General features: G+C 41.1%; 1 protein-coding gene and 1 long non-coding RNA gene across 2 annotated transcripts in view; one reads left to right on the forward strand and one right to left on the reverse strand.

Annotated features, from left to right (window-relative positions):
* The window catches only part of rab28 (RAB28, member RAS oncogene family), a 43,580-nt gene extending 41,968 nt beyond the window's left edge, over window positions 1-1,612 (forward strand). Inside the window, exon 7 of the mRNA XM_049585352.1 lies at window positions 4-1,612. Coding sequence (XP_049441309.1) covers window positions 4-96 — 93 coding nt within the window. The 3' untranslated portion in view covers window positions 97-1,612. The remainder of the gene's footprint in view (window positions 1-3) is intronic.
* Window positions 1,613-7,738: 6,126 nt separating this feature from the next.
* The window catches only part of LOC125894146 (uncharacterized), a 218,792-nt gene continuing 203,182 nt past the window's right edge, over window positions 7,739-23,348 (reverse strand). Inside the window, exon 5 of the long non-coding RNA XR_007450043.1 lies at window positions 7,739-7,795. This is a non-coding gene — a long non-coding RNA (uncharacterized LOC125894146). The remainder of the gene's footprint in view (window positions 7,796-23,348) is intronic.

A 23,348-nucleotide genomic window follows, 5' to 3' on the forward strand; every position in this document is an offset into this window, starting at 1 on the left:
CAGCGTGTGGTGAAGGCAGACATCGTGAACTACAGTCAGGACACCGTGGCCAGGACAGTCAACCCCCCTCGCAGCTCCATGTGTGTGTTGCAGTGACCCCCTCTCCAGGAAACACACAAACACACAGACATGCACACATACACGCACACGCACACACACACACACACACACACACACACACACACACAGTGTCACTCTTCAAGATGTAAAATTGCCTTCAGTCAGTATTCCTCTTCTTGGGTTTGTGGGGTGACTGGATGAAATGTGTTAGAGTGTGTTCTCTGTATTTCTGTGTGTGAGTCGTACGGGTGAGATGAAGAACAGACCGTGTGGTTTTCGAGGCCTTGGCCTGTAGTTCGGATATTTAGCAAGAATGATTTCTTTGGTGGTTTACCAAAAAGGAAGCGGGAACTCCGTTATTTTTTTTTTTCTCCAAGTTTACACGCAGCTATCATGTTATTTCTATGATTCACCTTAAAAAATATAAAAATAAGACTTTTACGTAATAGAATGAGGCTGGATGTTTAAAACTGAAATCAATAATTGGAATATTTTTATATATCAGTATATTTTCCTCTGTCCGTGATATTAGAGACATTTAAATGAGTAGATATGCTGCAGTATATTTGTAAGGACCATCAACACCTGTCAGATCCACCTCTGCAAAGTGAATTTGTTGTAAGACTTAAACAGGGAGTTGAAACCAAATGCTCTCGTATGCGTCTGTGGTGCTCCTCAGTTGAACAGATAGGCATTAAAAAAAGCTGTAGTGGACTGAAATGAATCTGTTTTCAATTTGCCAATTAGGGGCTTGCACCAGCAGTGCTGTGACATCAAATGTGTACTGTGTTATTTTACATAGGAAAATATAAATTTACAATCTTAAATCAATATTTACATTTTATATTCTTTATTATTCAGATAATATCCAAATCATGAATCATGAATCCAGATGTTTTGTGCAGGGTCCACATTACATTGTGATCATACAGCTTTACATTTTCACACTGTGTAACATTCCCGGGTTCATCCTGTTCATAATAATTCAGATGCTGTGTTGATAAAGTGTTGATGAAGGTTGGTAAATATGACTCAGGAAGTACCCGAGTGTCGAGCTGAGCGTGAGCTGAGCTGAAATATACAGCATTTTATTAGAGGTCTCTACATAGCCTTATTCAGCTGTCCGTTCTAGAACAGAAGTTTGCATCGAAGAATGGCTATGTCGCATGAAATGCCTCATAGGATCTTCATTTTAATAGCCTGTTTGTCAGTATGTGTATTCTTAGAGACAACTGAGATATTGTACGTTTAACCAGTTTTGTCACAGTAGTTTTTACATGATGGTTCGTGTTGGCATGTTTTAATGTGTCGTTCACCGACAGAAATATCCGCCATATGTGTAAAATATGTATTTGTACAATAAAAGCTGCATTTCAAAGCTGCTTTCATGGATTAGAAATGATCAGAACACATCCTGTAAATCCTGAACATGTAAACAAAATGTATGCTTTAAAAAATTAAGAATGTACAGGTTAAAGTGAATGTTTAGTTGACATAAACAGTGACGCAGTTTTGTGTTTCTAAATAAAAATGGAACATGGAAAACCAGGAATTCTTTGTGTAGTGCATCTGTGAATACAGAATTTGTGATGTTTTTGTGATGTAATTGATTTCTATGAATTTCAGAGTATCCGCAGGTGCTGAAAAGTCTTAAAAAGCATTGAAAATTGTTTCTTCAAATAAGTGATTCAGTGTGTAGGATTTAGGGGGAAATATTAGCAAGAACTAAATATAATGAGTATTTTTTTTCTGTAGTGTATAAGCACCGGAAAATAAGAATCATGTTTTCATTACCTTACGCCAGGGGTAGGCAACCTGTGGCTTCGGAGTCATATGCGGCTCTTAAGCCCCACTCCAGTGGCTCCCTGTGGCTTTCACAAAAAATTGTATGGAAATTAATAACTTTTTTTTTTTTTTTACATTTTAATTTACAAATTCTACGACCTGGCACCTTTTCCTAGAACTTTTGCAAAAACCTAAACAGTAGTGCCTTGTCTTAAGTTTCCCTATCTAAACTTGGCTATGGATTCCAAATCCAAGAAACGCAACGTCTCTGAGAATTTAATAGTGTATAGACTGCTGCAAAGTTAAAGTACCAAATAATTATAAATAGGCCACTGCAGAGGAGCCACCTTGCAGTAAAACATATCAAAGAATGCTCATTTAGACTTATTAGAAATGTTTATAGGCAAATTAAGACTTAATAGACTGTTTTTCTTACATTATAAGGCTTATAGTATGTTTTGCGGCTCTTTTTTTTTTTGGCCAAAAATGGCTCTTTTAGTTGTAAAGGTTGCCAACCCAGGCCTTCGACTGAGGTGTTGATATGAACAAATGCAGTGGAGCCTCTTCACAGAGACTGCCGTGTTCCACCACATTTCTACAGTAGCCCACATGTTTCTACAGTTGCCCAGAATGGACAAACCAAACACTGGCTCTAGATAGAGCCATTTGCCTTTTGTGGCACTGTAGTTCTCCTACATGCTTGGCACATGGGAGAAGTTTGAGCACGGTCTCTTTCAGAAGTCGTCAAAACCCAGCGCTTGGGCAGTGACTTGGGGCGTCAGAAACTAACAAAAAATGTGTCCTTTAACGTTGGCATGATATGCTGCCAGTTGCTGTTTAATGGCGCTCTGTGGAGTCAGGGGGAAACACGGCGGGACAAGGATGAAAGTTAAGGTAGCGAAAGTCCAACTGGGGCAGGCAGGAGGGGTGGTGGATGGGTCGGAGAGAGCGGTGTTCATGTCCCGTGAGATTATAAATCCAAACCCAGTTCTTTTTTCCTCAACCTAACCACGTGTTTTTGTTGTTGAAGGGAAAAAAAAAAAAGGGAAATTCACGGTGTTGTACCAACGTAGTGCGTTTATTTTGAAAGAAACTGTATGTAAACGTTATATTTCCTGTGAAAACAGAAGTGTATTTTGAAAGAAGACAATGCATGTAACAGGCAGAACTTGACAAGGTGTCCAAGAACGTCAACAACAAACACAGCCAGGGTACCTTTCACGTGGTATGTGGACGTGGAAAGTCCATGACCAAACGTCGATATGAGACAAGGTCAGAGTGAGAATGTGTTGGAAGATTCATCTGCAACCTCATCGCCAGATGCCACTGAATCCAATACAATGGGCATTTTAAACGTATTAAAAGGTCTTTACACAAGTCTGACATATTTTTGCTGTAGGCAGTAAAGCTGATTATAAATAAATGTTTTTATGCCATTGTGGGTTCGTTGGAGACATTATACACCCAAAAACAAAAAAACATAATGGACCCCTCCACTGTATACTGCTGGGAAGTAATAAAATGTGATATAATAAATAATTCCAGGCCATTCTGTCCCTAATGATATTAAAATTTAATGTGTTGACCCGTAACCGTAAATGAAGTTAGTTTGAGTAGTATAGTTTTACCAAAAGCTGAGCTGTGTGAATGTGCACAGGCCTTCTCATCACTCAGCTTTTGTCAGCTTGTTACCACATTCGAGTCTTAGTTTCATTGCAATTTTTCACCCTAACACAAACCAACAGGAACAGGCCCCGGAGGTGCTCATATGAGCGGCAGATGATGGGAACTGGACTATAGCTGATGAGGGCATTGCAGATTAAGAATCCATGTGTTGAAATTTAAGCATAAGGACTGAAACTTGACCACCCCAGAGATCCCCCTCTATACAAACCAAGCTAAGTCTCTGGTAGCTAATGAGCCACCTGGTCTTTGTTCAGTAAATCTTCACTGAAACAGCCCCTAAATCCACTCTGGACAGATGATACAAACGGCTTTATAAATGGTTGTAAGCTGTATTAATTAATCACTTAAATAGGCCGGCCTTTTGTTGTTGTCACACAACTGTAAGAGGGTTTTTCTTTTATTATTTTGCTGAGTCAATGTCACTGAAACCGCCGGTGTATTTAGAAGGATTAAGTGCATTTGAAACTACAGAGACAAACAAAACAAAGACTGTATCTTTACGGGAATGTCTCGCATTTTACCTTCTCCCAGGTGTTGTTGGCCGTCTGTCTGCTGCAGAGCTCCTACAAACAACACTGAAACTCAAAGAGGAGCGAGGCGGCCCAGCTGGGGTCATTCCAGCACACGTGCATTGTTTCGCTTGAGTGGACGTCTTAGGAATTGTCTCAGCTGAATTTTTGTCAAGAGCTGTCACCGATGCTGACAGGCGAGACTTGCCCTTGGCTTTGCTGCTGTTTAGACAGGTGTTTTTGCAAAGAAAACAACTGCAGCCCGTTTCCAGCTTAGACGCTCATCACACTGACGTCCCTCTAAAGACGGAAGGAAAGAATATCACGGTGCGGATAATGCCTGGGAAGGGTGAGGCTTCTTGACAGATTGGCAAAAGTCAAGGGCGATTTGCGTCAAAATGAATTTGTCTACCTGTTTCCTCCGTGTGAGTCGGTTTGTGTGTTAGTCGGTTTTGGTGTTTGCTCACTCTCCATTTGGGTACACATACCAGCGAAGATGCAGAGGTAAACAGACGAACTGTATTTGTTCATATTTAGTTAACCACGCTGACACATTAAATTTGCTCACTACTTTGTAGTCTCAGAATAAGTTTTGGTCCGCCATGAAACCCAAACACTTCTTCCCTCTGAAGGTCTTTGCCTCTTCTCTGAGCTTTCAGCCCATATTTACTTGACTTCAGTGGGCACAAGTCCTGCTTTCTTGAATTCTCTTTCCTCTTCCTCCCCGTCTGTGTTTCTCATTGCTGAATGTCTGTGATGACAGTCTCAAAAAACCACACACGACAGGCTGGTAAGAGGGCCCATAGTTGTGGGTTGTGCTTTTTTTTGTGTGGGCAGAATGGGGCCAACACCCTCGTGATTACCCACTCACCCTCTTCCGTTTTCCACCTGTGCAGAGTGCCAGACCCACAGCGTTGAGGGAGTAGGCAGGACTGAGTCAACCCCTCTGATGAGCTCCAGTCCCCCTGGTCCCCACACTGGCTCCTATTCTCTGTTACAGCAAACTGGGCCAGCCAGCAGCGAGAGGAGTGACAGGCAAGGCAGAGCCTGCATTGGGCCAGAGCTGGCATCCAGTTATTCTGAGCCCTGAGGTGAGCCAGCAGTGCTTCGTTCCCAGGGTACTTCAGAGGATCGCTCTCCTCTGTTGTCTGTGGGTGTCCCTAAGTGTGTGTGTGTGTTGGTAGATTGTGATCTGAGAACTTTTCCTTTGCAGCTTGTGTAGACAGACGGAACTGTCCTGGTAGGTGCCGTGTGTCTGCTCCAGCTGAAAGAAAGGCACATGATTTATTTTAGGGGCAAGGATGTGGGCATTCAGAGGGGTCATATTTATAGTCCGCTGGTCTGGTGAGAAGACCTGCCAGTAAAAGCACAGATTCTGAAAAAGAGGCACGGGGACAGAAAACTGAAAAGTCTTTCTCTCTTCAGAGGGCACGGATGAGTGCTATTTTCAGTGGGCTGTAATGAATAGCACTTAAAACTGAAAAGCTCTTGTATCAGATTTTAGATGCAGAGGGGAGGGAGGCAATGAAAGAGCAATAACAAAGCAAGAGCCTCTTCACAGGGCATGTGATAGTCTTTCACTATAACAAAGGACACAAAAATAAGACAGTGTGTTGAGATAAGAAATTATAGTCTTCTATTAAAAATACCAGATTCATTACCCTTAATCCCCAGTTAAAGGAAAAAAGTAAACACATCATATACTCACTGCTTCCAGGCTTGGAGAGCTGCACTAAAAAGTTTGTCACTGTCTTGATTCAGTGGTGTCCCCACAAATGTTTTAAGGGTGTTCAGATGGGGCCACTGAAAACCCTGGGGTGGCACACCAAAACCAGAAACTCTAACTGAATTTCAGGAATTCTATTATGTTGTTGAAGTATATGGGCGACTAGGGATGTCACGAGAACCAATACTTTGGAACCAAGATGATGCCAAATGTCAGAAAACGTGATGGTACTCGTTTCTCTCCAGTACCATAGGTACCGGGGATGCAACTCTTCTGCTTCTGCACTTAAAGCTCAGATGTACTTTCTGCATTTAACGTCCGCGAGCAGCTGTGGTCACGTGGACACGCATGCAGTTCTATTCATAGTACAAGTGACGGTCCATGTCAGCCACCAGCAGTAAACGGGAGGGCTTAAACAAAGAAGTCGCTGCTGGGTCTGGAGTGAATGTCTGTCAGATATAAAGGTAAAACTGACTGAAACTCGGGAGCAGTGGCTACAGCTGGTTTGGCCGCAGTGTTCTGAACTGGACTGTGGAACAAGAGACTGGAGCATATGCAGTCAGCGCTATTGCTATGCAAACAGTCCGCACTAGCACAAAAAATGGACTGCACGTCTGACAAGGGTCTGTGCAGACCCTCGTGGACATGAGTGGATGACAACATTTACGTCACACAGACAAAACAGACCCTTACGAACACGTAAACACAGAAACTACGATTTGGCCTTTACAGGTGTTCTAGTTTGCCGTTGAACAAGAACAACGTCTAACAGCACAGACGAACAACAACACCACATGGAAGATGGTGATAAGTGCAGCTGAAGCGAAGCCCCGCCTCTACTCGTTGAAAAGAAAGGAATTTTCTCCTGCGGTAAGTGTATTTTGTTAATTCTTTGCAGTGGGATCCCAGCGTATCTACACTATGCTACAAATGCAAGCAGTGTGACAAGGCGCTAAGCGTCTATTCTGGGCTGAGCGCTGCAGGTTTGGCATTTCTTCTGGTCTTCAAGAGTGGAAAAATGTTCAGCTCTGGAGGAAACACTGTGCCCATCACGGTTACTTTTTACTCAGCTGTCCAATCAAAAGGGAGGAGGGGCGGGACAAATATTCTACTACAAAAACCATCTGTCACATCTTACATGTACAAATGTTTAACAGCAACAATAATGGAAGGGAAATATGTTAATATACTGAAGGATATATTTTAATATATGTGTCCTCGGCCACAAAATCTCACGAACCCAAATAGAGCAGTAGTTTGCATTCAAGGTGGATCATAAGGGAATAATAATACATTTTTTATTACATTTAATTGTTTTTCATAAATTCGCCATGGTATCGAATTGGGTATGGAGAATTGTGGGATTTCACTGGTACTGGTCTTGGGCACATTGAAAACTGTGTCAAAATGAGAGTTAAAGAATCACAAACTGATTTACTTTGGTTTCTTATTTTACAGTTATTGTTGCTATTGTCTGATGTGCATGTACTAATACTGGTACAGTTAGCATTTCATAGTCATGCAACTGCTGGTGAGTTTATAGAAGCATGTCGTGTTTTAAACCGAGCTCCTACTGGAGAGATAATCTGTTCTGACATCTGTAACACACTATTATTTTCCAATTTTGTGGATTGTTCTGTGAGATTTCTCCTCATGTGACAGATAAAACCTCATTGTTAGAACTTCTACAGGCTGAGCTCAGCCTCACTGAGATATCGTGACACTGGCAGACATGCTACGTCGTGTACACATCATAATAAAATGTCAGAGGCTGTCTCACTCCTACCCAGCAGATGATTAATGAACTCTTCAGAGCTGATAATTGAGACGTCCTCTGACTTGCACGCCTGTATAGATCACGTGTTTGATAAAGGATCTACTCTGTTAGAAGAAGACACAGTGATATCATGTAAAAAATGACAGGAATGATCCAACACTTACCCTTTTCTCAGGACCTGAATTCAGCCTGTGCCATCCTTCAACAAAGAGACGGGTGGGACCAGAGTTGGGTGTCACTACTTCACTGCATCTGTTGGAAGATAAATATACATAAAAGAGTTAATAATACAGTGAAAATATATGCAGGGAGGCCGATTACAAGGTCATTACTCAACTCCGCTCCTCTCTGTCTCTTTTTTCTTTGTGATTCCTCCCTCATTGTTCTCCAAAATACTTTGGATGCAAAACCTGATATGAGAGCCATTCAGATTTTTAAGTGCTATTCATTACAGCCCACTGAAAACAGCATTTATCCAAAGATGACACTTTGAGGCTTTTCAAAAGATTACTTAGGAGATGCTGCAGTGCTTTGAGACGCTGAAACGTGTGAATATAGATGTAGACGTTCCACTGTGGCATTTTTTGAGGTGGGAAAGTATGGGTCTGGGATTAAGTAAGTGCCTCTGTGGAGAAAAAATGGTCATAGTCAAAATGAATTGAGCATTATTGCTAATTACAGAGGGCATATCCCATCTGGATTTGTGGAAGTATGCTAATTCCATGTTGATCCGTACCTCAAATTATGTCCCATTTAACGTGCGACAGAGTGGAACTTTCACTTCATATTTGACTGGAAAATTCATTCAGTGTGGAGCCTCAAAAATGAGTCAGGCCTCTGTGGAGAAACAATAGTGTGTGAAGATGGCATGTTACACAGTACAAGTCCATGTTTATTGACATCCATGAGTGACTGCCTCAGGTGTTCATTTCTCTCAAGAGACGACCGCTCAGAAAGAAAGATTCTGTTGAAATGTGTTAAAAATATGTGGTCTCCATCTATCCCGTCTTTTTCCAAAGAACAAAAGGCAAAGAAATATTAATTTTTCCACCAGGTGTCTTTGGAGATGGCGTGTTTCATGATGTGTACAGAGGGTACATATCATCAGTGAACCTCCACAATGTCAACTGTTCATGAATCAAGAAAAACTACTTTTATTTTTAGCTTGACGGCAATTCATTTCTCATGTTAGCCTGAAGGGATTAGACATGGTTTCAACGGACGGCACAAAAAAGAACAATAAATGAAACGCTACATTTGTCTGAAGTGAACATGAAAATCACCAAAAGCTGAAGGTGATGAGATTTTTGCTTAATATTTGATGGATGAAGCAGATACTCTTAGAAAACACACACACAAAAGGTTATTTTTGGCAAAGTATAACTCTGCATACAACCAATCAGCATGTGGACCATCATGACCTGTGTGAACATACACTGGTGACTGATAAGGTGCCAGTGATCAACTTCACTGTTTCATTTTACAGCACCAACAACCAAAGTTCAGTCAGCAACACTTTAAAACACTAGAAAACTTTTTTCCATTTGCAGTACTATATTTGGTGGTATGGCTCCGTTCTGGGGCCTCTCTGCCTTTCTTAGGCCTACGCAGAAAGCCTCTTCCACACGCCTGTGATAGCCACAGCGTCAGATGAGAGAGACATCGTGCACCTTGCAGCTTCACTGTCAGTTGAGGGAGAGCCTGGTATGCCTCTGTAGTGTTGTTTTTGGCGGCCTGTTTTAATTTTAGTTTTAGTCTAGTCTTTGTGTTAAACTGTCATTTTAGTTTTTATTAGTTTTAGTCATGTTCATACTCTTTTTTGTCTAGTCAAGTTTCAGTCAACTACAAATCTGAGCATTTTAGTCTTATTTTAGTCAGAATAATCCATGACTATTTTCGTCTTGTTTTAGTCGACGAAAACTGATGACATTTTAGTCTAGTTTTAGTCAATGAAAATTGTATTTTAGTCTCTTTTTAGTAATGCAATTCTATTATACCCAGTCAATATAGTATAAATACCTAGTATAGTATAACCAAACCAAAATTTTCTTTTCTAAATTAGCTCCTATAGTTAGAGCTAAATATATATTTATTTATACAACAGTTAGTTCTGAGAGGCATTCCGTGAGTGCTGATACAGAGCATAACATCACTGGGACTTGTAACAGTAAAATCACTCTGCTCACAGGTGTTATAAGTAAGGGATAATGTATAATGAGCCGGTGAATACTGGGAAAATAACTCCCGACAGGGGAATAGAACCCCAAAGCGCACCCTGCCCTACCGGCAACGGCTGAATCTCCTTGTCAGGGCAGCATCCCTAGCAACGCTGGGCTACATAGCAACGGTCATTACACAGTAATATCAGACCTCTGAATGCCGCGACTGACCAATCAGAATACAGCATTTAATAGAGCCGTGTAATAAATATAAATACAGCCATTAATTAACTAACTGTCACACTCGCTACATTGACGCAAACTGACACTAGCGTTACACCAAGAAGATGGATATTTTCCCCAAAATTACATTTGAATTAAATTATGAGTGGTCGTCAGGAGAGGACGAGGAAAAGGAAAGCCAGGACTCTTCTGTGCAGACCTCCAGGTGTGTTTATGTAACATCAGCTGAGCTCGACAAACTGGAGAGGAGCAAAAATTAAGCGATAACGGTCAGGAATTATCAATGATCATCTGATGAGGTACTGATGAGGATGAGGGAGAGTGGAAGCTGAATCCGGCTGTGCCAACATCCAGGTTTGCCAATGTTTCATCAGCCGAACTGGATGAAGTTACACAGCTGCAGATCAATGTAAATACAAAGTAGTTTGTGAGTTCCTGGCATGTGTGCTGCGTTGCCTGGGAACAGACTGGGGGATCGCGGAGCTACATAACATGCTTTTATTTCATTACCTTTTGTTAACATTTCCTTACTCAGCATTGTTGTTTAAGCTGTTGTTGAACTGTTGTATAAAAGCAATATCACATGAGAGCGAGTGATGTTGTACTGTATATCGTCACAGCTGTAATCTGTCTGCGCAGTGTGACGCACAGCCTAGGAAACAGAAGTACTGCAAAATAATAATAATAACGCGACTAAACATTATAACATTATTTCATCTTGTCTCGTTTTGGTCAACGAAAATGAAGAGAAATTTTAGCAGAGGTTTTATTTTGTAAACCACTTTTAGTCTTGTTTTTATACGTCAACAATATTGCATTATATATTTAATTACAGTTATTGTCACATGACCACCATTTATGTTGCGTCTCGTCTCATTTTCGTCACGTGATAAAGGTTCGTTGACGACGATATTTAGTCATACTTTTCGTTGACGAAAGCAACACTATGCCTCTGACAGCTTGATAGCTGTTGTGACATTTTACAGATTGTTAAATTAAGAAACTCCAACAGTTACTCAATAGGCCTACAATAATCAGTGTCCAGTATTGTTGTTGTGCCTTTGAAATGATAAATGTCCTCACTATGAAAGATGTTAGAATTCGCTCTGTGCTGCAGGACAAGGCACCACTCAGGGTTAGCTGCAGGGAGGCGTCATGTTTGCGTTCCGGTGCTGGTCACGCTGACACAGAGATGGCTCGACTCAGTCATTAAATCCATTAATAAACACTGGGTAACGTCAGCTGTGTGCTGCTAACAGTTATCCCTGTCACTGTTGGTGACTCTGTCCCTGGCGCAGCAGTAGTGTCATGATAAACAGAGAGAGAGTGGAATAATGAGGTGCTGAGTGAATCACTATGCTGCATGCAGCTCTACAATGAAATTTAAATGTTGTTTTAAATAGTCATGTTTGTGGTAAAGTGTGGTCATTGAACAAAATTGCAAGGTCTTGCAAAATTCACAGGGATTGGCTGAATTTGTGTTAACTGTTGCGATTGCAACATCCAAAAATCCTGGAGAGGCTCATTAGTGTTTCTGTTGGGACACTGTGAGGTGTAGTAGATGCTGCTTGGGTTGTTTTCCATTATGACACAACTTAACAAGATAAAATGAGCAATTGTGAAACCTAACGCTCATTTTCATCCCCTAAGCTCCAGGTCTGTTGAGCAAGGACATTATCATGCTGATACCTTGAAGTGTGATCTTCGCAGAAGAGGACATTCAGGCTAAAAACAGCCATGCATTGAAAAATATACTGGTCACTAACACATCATTTCCACCAACCAGTCCAGTTCAGTTAAATTCATTACACACTACATGGTTATTTTTGCGTTTCCATTGTCAAAAGTTGTGGATGATATCAACAGAATGTGTCCATACTGACACACTGAACTGTCCTTCAGATATACCGTGCTTGACTTCACCACACCACACTGTACAGTATGGCCTGTACAGTGTTTGGTAGTGGACCAATCACACTTCACATTAAATCGAAGAATACTTGCGGTGATTGGCTGCAAGCAAAACCATACAAACAATAATTTTTTCCTAAATCTGGGTGCAAAAAGGATCGAACGCAGTTATTGTTTTGATACTAATTGGTACTGGATCATTTCGGTTGATATATTAAAGCTATCAAGTGCTGAGCTCTACTTATCGGACACTGCACTGCGCAGCAGTTTGTAATACTCCAAGAAATATGACTCTCACATTAAAATGTCTTGCTATTGTTTACGAGTGAGGTTTAAATGGAGCTTGAGATTGAAGGAGGTGTGGTGCGGCATTGCACCGGACCATTGTGGTGAAGGCAAAGCTTTTGATTTAGCCATCCATCTACGTCCCAACCTTTACCTGTGGTCATGTTAGTGAGCAGCTGAAAATGAAGGTGGCTGGGCTCAGCTTTAGAGATACAGTAAGGAGCTCAGACATCCAGAGGGAGCTTGGAGTAGAGCTGCTGCTCCTTTGCATTGTAAGGTGCCAACTAAGGGGGTTTGGGAATCAGAATGGATGCCTCCTGGGAGCCTCCCATTAGAGGTTTAACAGGTCCGTCAAACTGATAGGAGGCCCTGGGGCAGATCCAGAACATGCTGGAGGGATTATATATATATATATATATATATATATATATATATATATATATGTATATATGTATCATCTGGCCTGGGAACACCTAGCAATATCCCAGGAGCGGGAAAACCCAGCAACATCTGAAATGTCTTGCTCAGCCTGCTGCCCCTGCATCCCTGTCTCAGATAATTGGTTGAGAACAAATGAATTGACATTATAAAGTCAACTACCAGGATTGCATGTTGTGCGTATATGGTTGGCCAAAGTAGCACCTTGAGAGTTGAGCCATATTCTGTTTATGTGGACGACCATGCATATTTTTGAAGTTTCAGTCTCATATGTCTTCACCCCTGCTACCTCTTTTCCATGCAGGGCTAACGTTGGTCTGAACTGCATCTCTTCAGAGCTGCATCCCTGCAGCTGGTAGGAATTCCATATCTTGCTGAAGGGCACCTCAGCAGGGTGGATTTTGGCTGTCAAGGGGAATTGAGCCCAGGCCCTCTGGCTGAAGGACCGTGACACCAATCACAACACCACCCTGCTGGTCCAGCCAACAACAATATATAGTCAAATGTGGGACTGGCACGATAGCGAGCAGCACCAAAATGTTTAAATCAAGGGATTTTTCTTGAAATGTTTGAAAGAAATGTGCTGAGACAGTGCCTGGGTCATTTCTTGGTGGTAACAGACAATGTTCTCTCGCTGGATTTCCAGTAACAAAAATTGTATGCTGGAAAAAGTATTGAGAAGCACGAAAGCATTGATATAATGCGAGGTGACGTTAGAATTCCTTTCTCTGTCCAACACAATGTGGGCAGTGTGGAAAACCTGGACGGTGTGAGTTTTTTCAGAGTATCCATCACGGCGTCACAAACCCTGCAGGTCTCACTTATATAGTACACAGCACTGTTAATCAAAACCAGCCTGTTCTGGGGGCTCGGAGGTCATCAGCCATGGAGAGGAAATTATCGATGGAAATAAAGGTGCTGGACTGCCCCAAAGCTTCACCATACATGCTGGATGTGGAGTTTCTAGGAACAAGGCAGAGTTGTTCACATCTGATTTAAGGGCTGCTTTTGTCATGACTTATGCCAAAGATGGGCTCATGCTTTTATTGGCTGTTTAGTCTGTTTCCATTTCTTGACCCGCATTGAAAGTCCACTAAAAGTTAATAAGTCTTTAATGTTTTCTTACTTTGAAAATTGCCTATGGACAGAGTGGAGCCTGTGATTTACTGACTTCAACCGCTTGAGCTGCACATCAAGAGCATTTTTTTCTGTCCCATATTATAACATATGAAATCACTTACAAGTAGCTACTAATTCACAGTGGTCTGTCAAACCGTTTTAATCGAGACATGGAGTCATTACAGAATGTGATGACATTGCGTGTGTGCGAGGCATGGCAGGCCGCCATAATTTGGAAAGAGAAGTGCCGCAGAGAAAAGTGTCACGAAAAAAAAAGAAAAGAAAGGGACCCGTGAGGGTCAAGTTCCCGTGTGCAGGCTGTTGTGTGAAGTGTCTGGTGATTGCCAGGCTGTTCTGAGGACGCTGCTGGACAGGGAGGTGAGAGGCAGGTTAATTACTATACTGAGAGGGAAGGGTGAGATGCTTTACAGAGCCCTTTGTGGCCTGTGGTCTTGGGTTTCCAGCACAGAGAGGTTTGAGCAAAGGGTGCTGGTGAGGATGGCAAAGGGCGACGCTGCACGGGCCAAGTCCACCCTAAAGTCGGCACATCGATCATTGATGACAAGAGCTGCGAGTCCCGTGTGAAAAACATTCTCAGTTATACTGTTACACTATGTGCACACCTAAATACTCAGAGTAGAACAGTACAGGTAGACTGAAGTGATATTTCTGCTTGAGAATGGCATCTTAATCCCTAACAGTAGCAACTGACATATCTGTACAGTTATTTTTAATACATCAGACTTCAACTGCAACCGCCAATCATCATTTTGAAGGTGTAACTGCAGAGCGACACAAGCAAACCACCACACAAGTATAAATGCTCACAACAGTGCAGGCCGCTTGCGTAGGCTACAGTGTAGGCTCTGCATAGAGCCTGCTTTCTGTGACTGTATTCCTCCGGAAGTTTAATCTTTCCCTCCTCTGACCAATATGGTTTTCTTGTCCTCTTTTCCTCCGTCATTTTTTTCACTATCTTACTTTAAGCCAACTTTGTGAAACAGGCAATAGATGATAACAGGCATCAGAAATATGAGTCAAAGCAAACAAACAATCTCCGTGAAAACTTTTACTCATGTAAAATCTCTTTCAACGCAGTAAATGAGTCAATGCTTTGCTTTAAAAAAGGAAACCTTTTAAGGGATTCCGTACAACTGTGTAAGTCCGTCAGCTAAGGAGAAATAAAGCCTTAAGTGCCATACTTACAACTGCCTTTTGCTAGACACGTTTTAACCACATATACAACATGTTAACGTTATTAGCATTACCCGATGACATTTTACATTTTCCTCTATGTGTATGAAGTCAAGATAAACTGCCCACAGGACTTCAAATGCTGTTTTGTTGGAGCTTTATTGTCTTCACACTTTATTTTTTATCTGTGAAATAAGACTAAATAGAAGATTTGCTTTCACAAAAGGGTCTGTGTTACTGTGATGTGTAGTTACATTTCAGGGGAGGTGCACATAAGCCTATGGCGTGGGGTATGCAGAGCCTTAAACCAAAGGTACAGCCTAAATTCAATGAGAAAGTGTAAACCCAACTCAAGTCAAATATCTAGTTTCGTATTTGCTCAGTTTTTGGTCTCCACCAACGTCTCTTTACCTGCTAAATGCTCCACTACGTTCACCAACCAGTCACTAGCTGGGTCTGTCGTCTGTTTGGTGCTGAGTGGGTAGTGAGCTATGCTTTTTGCTGCCCACTTTAGCCGAAAATGATGCTATGAGAGCGATGACAGAGACGAAGGGCAGTAAATCTGTCGCTGTAATACCAAACCATTGAGCCAAAACGCGCTGTAAAGCCCTGTAGAGCTGAGGGGAACTGCAGAAACGGGTGATAATTCTCTGTGGGTTTGGCACTACCTGTGACCCCTTACACATGTAAGTAGTCCTGTGATCCATTGCCAATATAAAAATATTGATCACAGCAGCTTTAATGCAACCTTTCAAGAATAGATTACAGCCATTATTTAATTAATATACGGCCTTACTTAACAATAAAGGGTAAAGACAGACCATCTGAGTGGCCACACGACGACCACAGTAGGTGATCAGAGTTAAGCTCCACCTCATGAGATCATGGTTGAATTCATGTGTTTGTAAATGTGTATTTGCAGAGACTCCTCATGCTCTCAGGCCCCGTGGCAACACTCCTTTCAATTTGTCAGCTTTTGCTTCACTTGCACAAATTGTCATTTTCCTCAACAGCTCTGCCTCTCACTCACTCGCGTGCGCACACACGGAAATATCATTAATACAATCCAAATGGTTACTTTTGGATATTTACTTTATTCCTTATTTTTGCCCCAGGCCTCATGAATCCCTTCATTATTTTTCCAGTGGAAGGCCAAAGGGAGGAAACACTTGATTTACAGTCCCAGAAAGCAGCTCCAGTCTGTCTCTACAGGTAGATTAACAAAAGCATAAATGCTGATATTTACTTTTTACTATTGGAGTTCCATTAAAGGTCTGTACGTCTTGAGGCCACTATGTTATACTACGGTTTATTTTCTTGCCCTTGAACACAGTGCAGTGTTTTTTGGAGTTCATTAAGTAAATGAACAGGTGTTTCCCCCCTTAAGTCTTCATACACAGCTAATGAGCCAACTTAAGTGTGTTTAAATTATTAGGCAATTAGGGACGGGAAATGTAGAAAACGCTGAACACAGGAAGACATTAGGTGTGTGTACACGCAGGGCTAACTGGTACAATGTGGAGTTTTCATGTGTGATTCAGGGGAAAATCAGCAAGCTTTTGGTGTGTGTTTTCAATACTAAATGTATCATTAGTGATTATACACTTATGGAAAATAGCAAAGTTGAAAATGATGTTTGTTCTGCTCAGAATTGACCGCAGCCTCATTTATGTTAATTAACCTCTTTATTAATGTGGAGCTAATGAGTAAAAATGAGCTGGTGGGTGCTCTCTGTGAGGGGGTTGATAATTTGTGGGGCAAAAGTTTAGGAAAAATAAATACATTTGTAAGGAACTTAATTATAGTTTTGTCTGTAGGTAAAACACTGCACTTTTCCAATAGTGTACGGAGCCCAAAGGATTATTGTTGCAATGATTTAAAACTAGGATGGCTGCTGATGTAACTTATTATGTATAATTATTCTACAAGTGATATTAGGAATGACGTTCTGTATTAGAATCAGTTTGAGGACCTAACCTAGAGACACCGAAACTGTTTTGAAATAGCCAACACCTGTTTAGCCAGGCTGGCATTTTAGCTCAGGAATGGCAAGACTGGCCTATCAGTCCACTCCTTTGAACCAGACCAGATCCTGCAGAAAAGAAGTGGACATGGCCACCGTGATGTCACCCATTGGTTTGTGGACTACTGTTTTGACGCCTTTAGTTTGGCATTTTGGCTGTCACCATTTTTGTTATTTTGGAAGCATGAGTGACCATATTTGGATGCAAGGGTGAAGATGTGGAGGAATAAGGGTTGGATCTGACTGAGAACCAGAGCACACCGCCATGGTAGCGAGATGTCAGACTTCTTTTTGCTAACAGTAGAGTCGCCCCCTGCTGGCCATTAGTAAGAATGCAGGTTTAAGGCCCTGATCACACAGAAAGCATTGTAGCAGCTGGAGGCAGCTTTTTGTGATAGTTTGAGAATGAAGCTTTTTCCTCGCGGTTTCTGCATTGCAAAGTGCCTGGTGTTTTGCACTCTAGGCACCTGACGTTTTTGCCGGAGCGCTCTGAACTCCTCGAGTTGAGAAAACTTCAACTCAGAGCGGAAAAGTGCCCCATGTCATCTCTTTTTCATCATCTTTTTTTCCATTTTATCTGATAATTTGAGGGGCGGGCCTTCTGTGGTGGTCACGACAACATGTTTACAGTTGGTAAACAATGGAGGTGAAACTGGTGGTAGTGGTTGCTGGATACCCAGAGCTATATGGCCTCAAGATAGACACCACGTTATCAATCTGCCCTCGAGTCATCCTTAAATATGCCTGGAAACAGCCATCATGGAGGCGAAGCTCCTGGACCAACTGGTGGTACTCCCTGTGATCCACCCTCTTTTTTAGGGTCTCATGTACCCACACAGATCTCTGTTTCCCTGTGCCCAACAAACTATTTACTGACAGCCTCTCACCCTCAACCAGAGCTACAGTACAGCAAGTATCCTCTGCCTCAACATTTTAGGAACTGGATACGAATTACCGGGGGAATAAAAAAATGGTAGATTGATTACACAGGATGGTTAGTGTAAGGACGTGATGGAGTGGTTGCTTGGCAACAATAAAAAGGCACAGCAAGCGTTTTGTTTTGCTTGTTTTGTTTTTTTACTAGTGGCATTCAATTTAAAAAAGGCAATGCAGTGCACCTTGGTTTTGACTGTTTTATTTCACAGTGACACTTTTTCTTACATCACTGTGAGTTAAATCAGACAGGGTGGAGACGGTTAAGTAAGAGCTAATCACATAACTGTTTCTGCCCTGTTTTTCTTGGCCATAGACTGTATTAAAGTAATAGATGTAGCCACTGTAACATCATCCATTGGTTTGTGGACTCCCATTTTGAAGCCTCCAGCTTGGTATTTTAGGCCGTCACCATCTTGGATTTTAAGGACCATATTTAGAAGAGAGGGTGGAGCTGTAGAGGAGTGAAGGAGTAGCAACGCCTCGCAGACAGCCTGTCACTCAAAGCAGCCCCACCCCTAATTATACATAACTTTAAGCCTCATTAATATTTTATCGGATGAGTTAAATAAAAATTTACCCCAGTACAATTGTGATGAATGTTGAAATTAGCTATAGAGACCAAAACTGTTTTTTGTACCAGGCTGTAAACATGTTTATTTCTGCTGTAAAGTTTCAGCATGGAGGTCTGTAGTGATTGACTGGCTTCTGGAGCCAGCCTCAAGTGGCCATTAGAGGAACTGTAGTTTTTGGCACTTTCACGTTGGTTTCAATTTCATCCGCAGAGGTTGACACTTGGCCTTCATGGACAGATAAAAATAATACGGACTTTTGAAAGTTAACATTTAGACATTTAAGTAGCTGGAATGAAATAAAAATGACCTGCAATAATCTCTGAAGTACTTCATCTGCTGCGTTATTTATTCTTTTTAATATGAAGCACTTTTGTTTTCTACCTACTTCCTACATTTATTTTAAGATTTAAGCTTTTCTCTTACACAACTGACACCTGAAATGAAAGCTGATGAAACATTGTGTAACCTAAAATTTCACTGTAAAAAATCTTACCACGTAGTTCGGCCTGTAACATGAGACATTTTCCATGAAGTACTTCATTAAGATGATTTAGTTCAAAGAAACACAAACAAAACATTTGACGTGTGCACTGACAGAGGACCGCTGGTTGGCACTTCATCCGCTCGCCGTGTCTCAATAATTCACCACAGCCACAGTTGGCGTATGAAAAAGAGAAACTATGTAGCGCTCTGGGAGGAAAAACCTGATCTGTCTCCTAACAAGGGGAAGTGTGAATATGACAAAGCCTTCCCATCTGACACCCAACCCAACAAACAGCCATCTGTCATCATTATAAGTGGCGCCTGATGTGCTGCACTTAAGAGGCACCTTGAATCTTTTATGCTCCACCGCCAATTAAGCTGGGCCAATTATCTTCTGAATTATTGAGTCAAATTTAGAAACCCAATCACTTATTCATAACCGCACCAATAGCTGTGTTTCATGGTCAAAGGTGGCCGTGATGAAGACGCCGCAGAGTACCATCCAAAGTGTCCTCTCCGTGTTACTAATTCATATATTTTGATGAGCTAATCTTGTCTTCGTGTCAGCTCACTGCCAACGTCTTCCCCCTTCAGCAACGCCAGCTCTTTGGTTATTCATATTCCTGGCCTTGGACAATAGGAACCTCTTCAAACTCCATAACAGATAATCCTCTCACCGCAAAAGTCACCTGTCTCAGGTGTATGGAGGGAGAATGTCAACTGAAACATTATCGCCATGATGGACCCTGCGAAAAATATTTTCTTCCTTTTTGTTCGCTTGACAGGACTTAACACCACTTACAGGCTTTCTGACAGGTCCAGGAGTTCTATTTTCCACCATTATGTTCAGGGGTGTGGAAATTAAATCATGCAACAGGGGATTTGATGACACATAATATTCATTTTAACAGGAGTCATTAATATCTGTGGTATCCTGTGACTAATCCCAAATCTGGCACAAAAGCAGTGGGGTGGAGGGGAGATGTAAGAGGAGGTTTCTGTATCCATCTCATCGTCTGCCTTCCTTCACCAGAACAAATTCACAGGAGAGCCGTCTGAAAGGAATTAATCCCCACTGGGAGGAATGTGAACGAAATCCAGTAAAACAAGTTCACTGTGGTCTGCAACAAATTTTCATTTTCATCGGTTTAGAAATGTAAAAAAGGCTTTTGTTTGCTCTGGCAGATAAGCACTGATTTACCGTCACTGTAAACTCCGTAGTGGTCGTTGACGTGATGATTTTCCACCATGATGGTGAAACTGTTTCCCCGTGCTGCCACCAGGATATAAGACATCTCTACTGCAACATCTATACTGCTGTTCCATGACATCTAACACTACAACAGCAACTTTTTTTCATAACTGTAACAAATTATAGAATCATGAGCAAACTTAAAAACCAAGAAGCGAGGCGATAATCACTGAAGAAATTTACAAAACAATAGTTTATAGTCACTCATGACTTGAGAGTAGACCAATAAAGTTAGTGTGAGGAAATCATTTCAAAGATGATGCCAATATCGTTGACAAAAAATAAACTAGAATTACCACCTTGGGGTTGAATAGCCCGCCAACCAGTCTAATTCATGTCTGCCCAGACTCATGTGTAGCCATGACAGTTGACAATGCTTCAAATATGGATGTTGCTGCAAAGAAGCTACAAATTCTAAAATATGGATGCTTCACCTTTGGTCTATACAGTCACAGTTTCAATTTGAACACCAATTCAGTATCTGACCAAATGTCTCGCCTTCTATTCCTGAGATAAGGTGTTGAGTAATGGCCTGAGAACATTATGATGTCACAATGAAACGGACATATTATATATATTTTGGATGTATAAGGTCATCACTAATTTACCATCGTATTATATATTGTAATACTGCTTGGGCTGCAACATGTCCCACTTATCTCAATAAGATTTTTCTAATTCAAAAGAAATTTCTGAGAGTAACAAGCTTTGCAAAAAAATGTGAATCATCTGCTTCTCTCATTAGAAAATATCAACTTGAATCCATTTTTAATGTTAACGCATACCAGACTGGTGTAAATATGTACATCTCACTCATGACTTTCCAGAACTTTTTTAAGTTATCCTCAGTCATGCACTCTTACTCCACAAGACACTCTAAGGACCTTTATCTTCCATATTGTAGGACTTCTCTTAATCAGTATTCACTGAAATACCATCATGCTAAGACCATCTCTTTGGAACAACCTTCTTCCATCTCTACAATCATCATCTACATTATTTCTATTTAAAAAACATCTGACAAGGACTCTAATTTGCAAAGATTTGTACTTTGTTTGGGTTTTTTGTTGTTGTAAATTGTACATCTCTCAATTTTGTGACACTTATTAGTCTAGAACTCATTGAATTATGCAGTCTTTGTTTTGTAGCTTTTTCCTTTTATGTATGATTGTTGCTATTTAATAGGAGGATATCTTCAGAAACCATTTTTGGCTTCTAACCTCTCCTGCAGTGTTTTAACTTTTAATTAATTTTATTTCCCCCGTATTTTCTATACATGTACGTGCAAATAAACTAAACTAAATTAAACCACATAATGTTAGACAATTGTGTGAAATTTTGAGTTATGGCCAAAAATGTGTTACATGAGGTCACAGTGACCTTCGATGACAAAAATCGAATTAGTTCATTGTTGAGGCCAAGTGGATGTTCGTGCCAAATTTGATAAAATTTTCTCAGGGAGATATGGCGTTCACAAGAATGAGACGGACAGCAGGGGGTATGTACAAACAGACAATCAGAAAACATAATGCCTCTGGTTATAGCTGTAGCTGGCGTGGAGGTATAAAACCTCTTTTACCAACAACTTGAACAAGGAACAAAATATTGGCTTTTGGTGGAGGGAAAATGTAGAGCTTTAGCAAATAATGATGCAATTCAATATCAACCAGCAACATTATTTTTGCAGCTAGGACGGACACAGGATGAAAAATACATGTTGTTATCATGTGTTTCATTGATTTGAAGTCATCAGCAAAGTGCACTAACAGTTGAGACAAGTGAGAAATCTACAACCAAAACAAAACAAAACATGAGCAATGAAATCACAGAATAAAAGAGACTTGATGTTTAAGTGTTAAACATTAGTCATTTATGTCCTGTTGCATTTTTACAGCTGCTAAAGTAGACTGAATGTTGTTCAAAGGGATTCATGGCTATTATTTTTGTGGACATAAAATCTTTACTTGAGCATGACTGTTATTTCTGGGTACCACAATATCTGTAAAACATTAACTCCCATGAAACAAACGCAAAACTTTTCCTCACATGGTGTATTTACAGTTGCAGCAGCATCTTGTGACACCACCAAACACCACAGAGCTGACGGCTGATCCAACACCAGCAACCCAACAGCTGTGAAAAGTGTTACCCGTCCAGGTTTGGCTGCACTGCAGCTGATGACTGACAGCAGCTTTAATATTTGATGAGGGACTCGGGATGAACCAAAGGTTGGTCCCTCTGAGTGTGTGATGCAGGGAACACCCAAACCTCCGCTATTGTCCCCCCCCCCGCCCTCCGTCCTGCCCTGCTATTCATAGAGCGGAGGATAGGGTTCTGCACTCCCACTCTGAGAGTTTCACAGAGGAGAGAAACACAATGAAGTCAGAATAACAAAGGTCTCCGTGCCCTTCTCATCACTATCATGTGAGCTCCTCCAGAACAGGACTGCAGAGTGATGGACAGTTTAAATGGAGGAGAGGGCTCGGCTAAGTTTTCTGCAGATATTACTCTGCTCATACAGCTGCAATTTCCATACGTCTCATGCGCACCTCATTTTAATTGTCTTTTAAAGCAATCTGCTTGTTTTAGATAACTTATCTAAACATATACTGACCGAAAGCAAGATGCATGTAGGGGTCGGGGAAAAAAATCCTTTGAGCATAGTATTGCCTTTGGTGATTCCCACCCCTCGCTACACGTGGCTAAAATGCAATTAAATGTAATAATAATAATAATAATAAAGGATTATTACTAGTTATTATCAGAAAAAAAAACTGATTTTAAATTAGTCATTTAAATGTTGATTAAAAAGCTCATCAGTGATATACAGTATGTTGCAACTCTGGCCACATTTTGTTGTTTAATTGTGTGATATTCACATTTCCGGTAATAAGTACATTTACTCAAGTACTCAAGCAAGTACAATTTTCAGGTACTTTACATGTTATGCTACTTTATACTTCTACTTTACTACATTTCAGTGGGAAATAATACATTTCACTGTTTAGTTCACTACATACACAGTGGGTCCATTTCAATGGAGTCTGCCATGTTGTTTCTACAGTAGCCCAGAATAGACAAACCAGTGACTGGCTCTAGATTTAGCCTGTAGTCCTCTGACACGCTAGGCACAAGGGAGAAGTTTCAGCTCTGCAACCTCACTGCTAGAAGCCACTAAATCCTAAACACT

Source organism: Epinephelus fuscoguttatus, linkage group LG9 (assembly GCF_011397635.1).
Source record: "Epinephelus fuscoguttatus linkage group LG9, E.fuscoguttatus.final_Chr_v1".
NCBI lineage: Eukaryota > Metazoa > Chordata > Actinopteri > Perciformes > Serranidae > Epinephelus > Epinephelus fuscoguttatus.